A 9,993-nucleotide genomic window follows, 5' to 3' on the forward strand; every position below is an offset into this window, starting at 1 on the left:
TTTTGGGTCAGATCAAGTGTTTGGTAAGTAAAGGTGGTTTCGGGTGAGAGGCAGTTGGTCGTTGTGGGTTGAGGGTATTTCGGATGAGAGGCAATTGGTTGTGTGTTGAGGGTGTTTCGAGTTGAGGTGAAGTGGCGGTGGTAGCTGTTTGGGTGGGCGGTGATGGTGGGTCTGTGTTTTTTAGGGTGGTGGTGGTGGTTTGAGTGGGAAGTGATGGACTGATGGTGGTGGGTAGTAGCGTTGGGTACAGTTGGTTTGGGTGGTGGGATAACTGGTTGCGGGGTACAGGATGTGAGTGGGTTTTTTTTCTTTTTTTTTTTTGTTTGTTTTAAACTTTTTAGCGACCGCCTTTAGCCGTCGTTAATTCTTAAAATTGCGACTGCTTATAAAAACGGTCGTAAATTTTAATTTTTGCGACCGTTTTCCTTGCGGTCGTTGAAAATATTAAAAACGGTCGCAATAAATCTACGACCGTCAAACGGTCGTAATAATTTTTTTTGCGACCAAGGAAATAACGACCACCCCTTTACGACCGTTGACGGTCGCAAAAATGAATTGCGACCGTTTTTGCTTTTTTTTGCGACCGTTAGAGGCGGTCGCAAAAACCTTAATTTTTAGTAGTGTTGTAAACTGGTAAATCGGTTGTTTAATGGCAAATTGGATGGTGATGAGTGTCATTTATGGCACTCATAGGGTAGCCTTTTAGGATGATTTCATCTTCCTTTTTATGCTTTCTTATCTTATTTTCGGTCCTTTTTCCTTTAATTCCTTTCTTTCTTTCTTTCCTTGTGTTTTTCGTGTTTTCTTCGTGTTTTCCTTTTATTTGGTTCTTTTTCCCTTTTATTCCTTTTCGTTGTTTGTTTTTGTAGGTACATAGGATTTGTCTCTTCAAGGGAATCAAGATGGGCTATATTGACTAAGCAAGGAGGAAATAATCGGCTCGGAGAGGGCTCAGAGAGGGCATGGAGAGGGCATCAAGCCCTGCCAGTCTGCCGCGGGCGCGGGCTCATATGCACAAAGTGGCAGATTTCGACCAGGAACTCTCCGCGGTCTGGCCGCGGGCTTGCCGCGGCGCGGGTAGATTCGAGAGCCCGCTCGTACCAGAGAGACCGCGGCCCTTTGATCACCCTTTGGGAGCAGGGGATTCGCCGCGCTTTTGCCGCGGGCGCGGGTGTTGCCCAGAAAGCCCGCGGAGTTTTTAATGGGTTCCGTACCCATTTTTCCGCGGGTGCGGGGTTTATTGGAGAGGGCGCGGGAATCCCGTTTTTCTTCTTTGCTTATAAATACACTTGTAATTCCTTTTTGAAGATAACTTTTAGATAATTTTTCATTAGCTTAATTTTAGAGAGAGAAGTTAGAGAGAAGTTCTTGGTTTTGGATTTGTATTTCAACATTGGATTAATTGAGCTTGGATTTCTTCATTTTCAATCATTAATGTTAGTAAGATTTTCTTCTTCTAGTTCATCTCTTACTTGATTGATTTAGTTTCATCTTTGATTGTTTGTATTGCTTGGATTTGAATTGGATATTGTAGTTGATATTGCTTTCTCTTGATTTTGATTTAGAATGATGATCAATGCTAATTCTAGTGATTTGTTCTTGAGTTACACCATGATTAGTGAGTAGATTAGTTGCTAGGGAGAAGGGGAAGCATGCTTGATTTATAATTTGTGCTAGTTGATGATCTTTGATTGATTGAATTGTTGCAATTAAATTGGTTGACATAGTTTTGCATGTGATTAATTAGATTAGGAATGATCAACCTATAAGATTAATCTAGATTGCATTGCATTTCTTAATGTCATGACCCATCAATTTGAGAATTGCTTTAATTGGTTGAGTTTGATTGTGAATTTCCTTGATTAGCCATTCATAGTGACCCCTAGTTTGGCCTCTAGGAGATAGCTCTTGCACTCTCTTGATTTCTACTATTGTTTGTCCTTTGCAATGCTTGAATCAAACGAAGAAATTGTCGATTAGCACGATTATTGAATTAGCATGTGGAACCAATATCCCTAGCATTTAGCTTATTGAATTACTTGATTAGTCTAATTTTGCTATCATAACACCAACCATTTTCTCACTTCAATCTCCGAAATAGCTTGATTTAGGCTAAAGATAACACAAACTAACTCCTTTGGGTTCGACCCTATACTCACCTATACTTGTTTTAGGTTGGTTTAGGATTTTATAAATAGTGTTTGATTTTGGGATAGGCAATTAACGACTAGTTTATTCCTCTATCAGATGGTTCCACCCAGCCAGGTGTACTCCCGAAGGGTATTAGGGACCATTTCAAACATTGCGACAATTTTTTTTTCCGGACGAATAAAAGTCAAAAAATTCCAAAATTGAAGTCTAATATCCACACATTTTGCGAAATTTTGGAGGTTTCGGGGCCCTATGTCAAAAAGTATTGAATTTATAGGGAATACATCTTGGGGTCATATAATGCCATTTGAAACCATATATGATCATTATATGTTGTCATAAATGTTCGTGGTAAGATTGAGTTAATGAAATCGGTGCAAGTTATAAATCGGTAAATAGGCTGTTTAAAGGCAAATTGGATGATTCTACCAACACAATTGGACTCTGGGAGGGTGTTAGGGACCATGGTAAACATTTCGGAAATTTTTACTTATGTGCAAAAAAAAAAGTCAAAAATTAAAGGCTTGAATTATATCCACGCTTTTTGAGAAATTTTGAAGGTTTTGGGGCCCGTTGTTGAAAAGCCTTAAGATTTTAGGAGATACATCTCGGGGTCATATAATGCAATTTGGAACCATATATGATCATTATATGTTGTCATAAATGTTTGTGATAGGCTTGAATTAATGAAATCGATTTAAGTTATAAATCGGTAAATTGGTCGTTCAAAGGCAAATTGAATGGTTTCACCCACCCAATAGGACTCCCGGAGAGTATTAGGGACCATGGTAAATATTTCGGAATTTTTTATTTCCGGGCAAAAAAAAGTCAAAAAATTCCAAAATTAAAGGCTAATATCCACGGCTTTAGAGAAATTTTGGAGGTTTCGGGGCACGGTGTCGAAAAGGCTTGAGATTTTAGGGGATACATCTCAGAGTCATATAATGCCGTTTGGAACCATATATGAACATTATATGTTTTCATAAATGTTCATGGTAAGCTTGAGTTAATGAAATCGATGCAAGTTGTAAACCGGTAAATTTGTCGTTTAAAGGCAAATTGGATGGTTCCACCCAGCCAATTGGACTTCCAGAGGGTATTATGGACCATGTTAAACATTTTGGAAATTTTTATTTCCGGACAAAAAAAAGTCAAAAAATACCAAAATTATAGGCTAATAACTGGACTTTTTGAGAAATTTTGGAGGTTTCGGGGTCTTGTGTCAAAAAGTTTTGAAATTCTAGTAGATATATCTCAGGGTCATATAATGTCGTTTGGAAACATATATGATCATTATTTGTTGTTATAAATGTTCGTGGTAGGCTTGAGTTAATGAAATTGGTGCAGGTTGTAAACCGGGAAATTGGTCGTTTAAATCCAAATTGGATGATTCTACCCACCCAATTGGACTCCCAGCGGATATTAGGGACCATGGTAAAAATTTCGACAATTTTTATATTCAGGCGAAAAAAAAAACAAAAATTTCAAAAATTGAAGGCTAATATCCTCGTTTATTGTATCACTTAGGGTGAACAAAAAATTCTATTTTATGAGCATTTGATCAGTATTATTGTATCACTTAGGGGTGAGCAAAAATTCCGGCTACCCGGAATTGGAACTGAAACCAGTTAGGAACTGGCGAGTCCGGATATAGAATTGGTTGCAATTCCGGGTAATAAATTTAGGAACTGGTTGCAACCGGTTCCAATTCCAATTCTCAATTTTTTGGACCCGGAACCGGTTGGGTACCTGGTTATCCAATATATATTAAACTAAATACACTTTTTCCTTAAAAAAAATATGTTAAATGTATCTAGCTAGTAAAATAAAAATAATATATATATATATATATATATATATATATATATATATATATATATATATATATATATATATATACATATATATTATTAATATCTAACCTAAATAAAATTGCTTCATGCAATCATGCATATATAAATATAAGTATTAAACGCTAAAAATGAAAATGGATCAAATAAATATTAAAATTTAATAATTATGTACATAAGTGGGTACCCGGAACCAGACCCGGTACCCGGCAATTCTAATTCCAATTCCTAAAGTTTAGGATCGGTTGAAGTGGTTCCAATTCCAATTTCAAATTTTAAGATCCGGTATGAACAAATTTCGGGTCCGGTTCCTAAAAATTTGACCGGATACCCGATTTGCTCACTTAGTATCCTTCTCGGCTTCTCCATCTTGTTCTCTAATTTTCAGATTTTAATGCTTTCTCTTGCTATTTGTCACGAGTCTAAAGCAAGTGGACATGTGCTAACTCTTTTCTAAATGTGCCAACTGCTAATTTGTCACCATGTTGAGTTGATTCACTTGTCCAATTGAGCATTTAAATTGATTTTTTAAGGTAAGCAGAATAAACTCGCTCAAATCTCAACTTTTATGGTTACTTAATTAGTGTTCTTCTATTCTATATTTGCTAATTAGACGATAAAACGTTGACCCAATCATCGACATGGGTATCCAAAGGTAATTATATTTACACAATAATTCAATCTAAAATCTCTAAAATATGTGTACCACTTGTATACAATGCAGTTGTACACCCTCAATTCAATAAATCAAATTCAACCCTCTTCCCCGAGGTCATTGCCCATCTTCAAATCTTGCAAGAAAACCAAAAATGAACTCAAAGCAAGATCAACCTCACATATTTTTCCTCCCTTTCTTAGCTCCAGGCCATATGATTCCATCCATGGATATGGTAAGACTATTCGCCACTCGAGGACTCAAAACCACCATTGTTACCACGCCTGCCAACGTGCATTATTTTGCTAAAGCCATTAAAATTGATACCCAAAGTTCGAGCATTGAAATCAACCTACTAACCATCGAATTCCCTTTTAAAGAAGTAGGACTTCCTAAAGGATGTGAAAATTTTGATTGTGTCACAACCCCTGAAATGTTCTTTAAGTTTTTTAAGGCCGTCGATCTTCTTCAACAGCCTTTTACAAACTTAGTGGAAAAAAACCACCCTACTTGTTTAGTAGCAGATGTTTTCTTTCATTGGGCTAACTCTGTTGCTAGTAAGTTCGAGGTTCCACGTTTAGGATTCCATGGAAGTAATTACTTTTCGCGGTGCATTGTTTACAATCTACTTCAGCATGAACCGCACAAGAAACTTTCATCTGATTCGGAAACTTTTGTGGTACCTGGCGATCTTCCTCATGAGGTAACGTTATCAAATTTGGAGTTGGCCCCTTACGACAAGAAACAAGGTTCAATTTTCTTACTCGAATTGATGGATAAAATAAGAGAGGGTGTGAAAGAATGTTATGGGGTTATAATGAACAGTTTTTATGAGTTAGAATCTGATTACATTGATTATTATGAGAATGTTATGGGCATGAAACAATGGCATATTGGACCATTTTCGCTTTACTTTAATAATGAAGGAGAAAATGATGTTAGTGAATGTAGAAGATGGCTTAATGAGAAAGAGACTAATTCAGTAATCTACGTTTGTTTTGGGAGTGTGTCAAATGTATCAAATGCTCAGTTACATGAAATAGCAATAGCCCTAGAAGATTTGGGTCAAAATTTCATCCTAGTTGTTAGGGAGGACACAAAGGAGTGGATCACGGATGGGTTTGAGGCAAAAACTAAGGGCCGAGGTTTGATTATAAGAGGATGGGCACCACAAAAAATGATTCTTAATCATTCAAGTGTGGGCGGATTTGTGACTCATTGTGGATGGAACTCGATACTAGAAGGGGTGATCACAGGTGTTCCTATGGTTACATGGCCACTCCATGCTGAACAATTTTATAATGAGAAGTTGGTAACAGATGTTCTAAGGATTGGAATTCAAGTCGGGTCAAAACAATTTGTTCCAAGAGTTGGGTATCATAATATAATTATTGGAAATAAAGAGATTTTGAAGGCAGTGAAAAGTGTGATGATTGGTGAAGAAGCTCAAGATATGAGAAATAGGGTTCAGAAGCTAAAAGAGATGGCAAGGAAGACTATATCCGAAGGAGGATCATCTTACTCTCAATTAACTGCTTTAATTACAGAAATTAAATCATTCAAGAGCTAAATGAACATAAATTAAATATGTTTTTTTGGATCTAATTGTGAGTTCTCAATTCAGTATTGAATGTTGCACCTCAATTGTAACTTTTAATTGTGTCATTCAAGAAGTTGTAGAAGGGATAGGCTTACCCCCTTGTGTCCTTCATTGTGTTAAAGAAGTGTTACTACATAAAGTGTGTTAATTTTTCTTGTTATATTACTTCTGTTATGGGATAGCTGTACCATTTCTACTCTTTTGAAAGTCAATGTTTTAAAATTTGCCCATAGATTCTCATGAATAAAATCATCATTAGGTGTAATCATGCTATAATGGTCTCAATATATATTTTAAAACTATTACCGTTTCATACTTTATTCTAATATTAGCTAATATAAGGTCAACTAATATATTGACACCATAAAAAAATAATAATAATAATAATAAAAATTTTAAAAAAAATATTAAAAAATAAAATAAAAAAAAATAATAATAATAATTTAAAAAAAAAAAAAAAAAAAAAAAAAAAAAAAAAAAAAAAAAAACAAAAAAAAGACATAATCCATAATGCATTTTGAAACGCAAGAAGTAATAAGGCTCAAATTAGCTATTATCCGGCTTAACCACTCCAACTACTACTCAAAGATGATTGAAGTGCAACTTTCATAAACTTTTTCTGTACAATTGCATTATTGACAATTCCACTTTAGTTAATTAACCAGCTCTTTTCAACCTTCTTTCTACTCCATGATAACAAAAACAATACTGTAAAGATATTGATATTATAAACAAATACTCATTCGGTCTAAGATTAGCTTCCATAAGACATTCTGGTCAAATTTCGCTAACCTTGACTAATTATTAAACTTGCTACTATACTTGCTAGAGTTGCAAGTCTTGCAACCCACAAGAAACTGCCCAGTAGCAAACACAATACTATAGGATCAGTGGATCATAGCACTCTCCAGCCCACACAGCAGACTCCGGACTCTAATCACTGCGCAACAATCATGTGTCAGGATGCATAAAAGACTTGTTGGCCTTGCATCCTAACACAGTAACACGTAACGCTAGATCTTTGAAGAGTTAACCTAGTGTAACAAAACTCATAAACTCTTCATCCATTTCAAGAGCACTCATAGTTGAAGGCGCAAGGGAAACCTCTAGATCAACGCTCCCTGCCCCTTCACTTCCTTGACTAACAGAAACTCTTCCTTCAACTTCATTGACATTTCCGGTACGAATAGCTACAGGTCTCCCCATCCCAAATTCAGTCCCAAACAAATTGGACCTATGCGACCCAACAATCTTAACAAAATTAACCCCAAAGAACGCGGAATCATTAGCAAGTTGGCCTATAATTGGAGCTTCACAATACTTCCTAAACGATTCAATAATTGCTTTGTCATCCACGTTTTTTAGACTTGCATGAAGCAACAATGAACCCCAGCTTAAGCCAGTGTTTAAGAGCTCCCCAACTTTGCAACTGGCCCTAATCCTTGAGAAATAATTCCCAAAGTATTCTTGTGAAAGTGGAGGAATCAAACGAGGCCTCAAGTTCATGGTAAGGGAACAGTTAGTCTCCATTTCAGGTTCTAGTTTCCGAGCTCTGGTTATAGCCCTCCATACAAGCCCTGACAGCGCTTGGAAAGAGGATATTTCATTATTACGGTTTCCATCATTACGTACGCCGTTGTTCGCCATGGCTTTAAGCCTTGACATTGACACACGTGAAAACTGAAATATTTTCTCTCTAATGGAGGCAGGATTTTCCCTGGACAAGAACTCAGATGGTTCAACATATGGTAGCTTAAGAACTGGGCCATATCCGTCAGGAAAGAAGGGTTTGAAGATTGGTTCCCTAGAGATGGGGACATAGGTTAGTTCTTCCCCATTTTGCAGGTTATTACCAACAGAATTGAAAATCTCTGACAAGGTGGTGATAAAATGTTCAAGGGAAGTGCCATCCCCTATTGAATGGCTGAAGGAAAATCCGATAAATATTCCATCTATAAGCTCTGTGACCTACAAAATGTTCACATATTACAGTAACATTACTCGTATACTGTCAAATTAAGTAGATAAAACATAGAGCAGGGAAAAAAAAAAAAAAAAAAAAAAAAAAAAAGGAGAGAGAGAGAGAGAGAGAGACCCGAAATGCAGGACAAATTCGAATTGGAAAACCCTTTACTTCTTGATTTAACTCATTACTACACAGGGATCATAATTTTTTATAAAGATAGGTTATTAGGTTGTAGTAGAGAGAAATTATAAAGGTATAAAAGAATGCAGATTTATCATCCCCAACCAATAAATATCTCAATAACTAAAACAAGGCTTTACATGAGAAAATAAAGCCTGCCTATATAAGAATATTAGTTAGTAAAGCAATTTGTATAATTGTTAAACAGGCCTACACCGCACACCCGCCACAAGGAGAGAGTCCAAGTTCAACGAATTTCCACCTCAAAATTATATGCAATAAAGGGAATAGGCCCTTATAAAGTGGGCACAACATCTACCTTCTGTAATGTGAAAACACATCTCAACACTCCCTCTTACATTTGCATAATGTGGACAACACTTCCACTCACATGTCGCATTTGAGTTTGTTCATAACTCAACATGTATAATTGTATACTACAGTCTACAATAACGGTTAGTGTGACCACCATAATTAACTGAAAATGTACTTTAATACAGAGTAAGTTACCTGAAGTGATAACAGAGCATTGGTGTGGCCATCATAATTAATTGCCCTCTCACCAAGATCATAAAAGGATCTGAAAGCAGGGTTGACGTCAGTGCCAGAGAGAACATCAGATACAGTGGAGTTTAGGGAAGCATGGATAAATCTAGCACCAGGGCTGTTGACACAATCAAGGAAAATGCAACAAGCATGCTCATCTGGGAAAGTTTGGGTAGCGAAACGGCCAGCTAGTGGGTAGAAATGGACGAGAGAAAGAGAAAAGGAGTGTTTAAGTTTCAACAGGAAAACCTCAGTTTGAAAACCAGCATCATAAGGTTTGGTGTACATGAGACCTTTTTGCATGTAGTTAGCACACAATGTGTCAATGTCCATAGGACTTAAGTTGTAAGGTTTCTTTGAGGCTTCACTAACTGCCTCGAGATTTGGCTTGATGAAGCATTCTGAGACCAACTTCACTTGTGCCATTTTTTAAAATTATTTGTGGTTTGAAGCTTAATTAATGCTCTCTTTAATTGTCTCTTTGGTTTGCAATTTCATATTTATGGTCGATGCATTATAATTGAGTGGGTGAAAACTCGACAAGAATTTTCATGAGAATCATGTCAATGTATATAAATATTTCTTCATCAATCATGTTAGTGTATGTACATAAATAATTCTTTATTGTAAGATGAGGGATGTGACTATACATTTGTCATTTTGTCATAATTGTTGTTGTTAACATTATTGGTTAGATAGTGGTTTGCCTATGTTTTTGTAGTTGGTTGATTAATATTTCCTCTATTTCTCGCTATATGCAATATTATGAACTTACCACTATTTTTATTTGTAGGATGCCCGATGATTACTATTAACCTATTTGATATAAAACCAACATGTTGAATAGTTCTCCATCTCCATGGTGTGGACAGATTAGTTCCAAGAGTGGTGGTTTTTTATATCATGCTAATTGATGTTCCTATTAGATCTCAAAGATTATTACATAAAGAAAGCAGAGTTTGAACAATAAACATGAACCTAATATAAAATTCCTCCACTATACAAATATTCCAAAAATTATCATTTTAGGAAAATTAACAAAGAT

The 9,993-nt window shown here is 36.1% G+C and overlaps 2 protein-coding genes across 2 annotated transcripts; one reads left to right on the plus strand and one right to left on the minus strand.

Moving 5' to 3' along the window:
* Window positions 1–4,810: 4,810 nt before the first annotated feature.
* On the plus strand, window positions 4,811–6,323 carry LOC145558059 (scopoletin glucosyltransferase-like). Its single transcript, XM_081619210.1, has one exon. The coding sequence runs from the start codon at window positions 4,811–4,813 to the stop codon at window positions 6,224–6,226; it is 1,416 nt and encodes a 471-aa protein (XP_081475336.1). The 3' UTR covers window positions 6,227–6,323.
* A 441-nt stretch (window positions 6,324–6,764) lies between these two features.
* Window positions 6,765–9,601, minus strand: LOC145560331 (putative acetyltransferase At3g50280). Its single transcript, XM_081621588.1, has 2 exons — window positions 8,913–9,601; window positions 6,765–8,224 (listed from the first exon to the last, which is right to left on the minus strand). The coding sequence occupies exons 1-2, from the start codon at window positions 9,372–9,374 to the stop codon at window positions 7,286–7,288; spliced, it is 1,401 nt and encodes a 466-aa protein (XP_081477714.1). The 5' UTR covers window positions 9,375–9,601; the 3' UTR covers window positions 6,765–7,285.
* Between the last annotated feature and the right edge of the window lie 392 nt (window positions 9,602–9,993).

The sequence above is a fragment of the Chenopodium album genome, chromosome 9 (assembly GCF_948465745.1).
Source record: "Chenopodium album chromosome 9, dcCheAlbu1.1, whole genome shotgun sequence".
In the NCBI taxonomy this organism is placed as follows: domain Eukaryota; kingdom Viridiplantae; phylum Streptophyta; class Magnoliopsida; order Caryophyllales; family Amaranthaceae; genus Chenopodium; species Chenopodium album.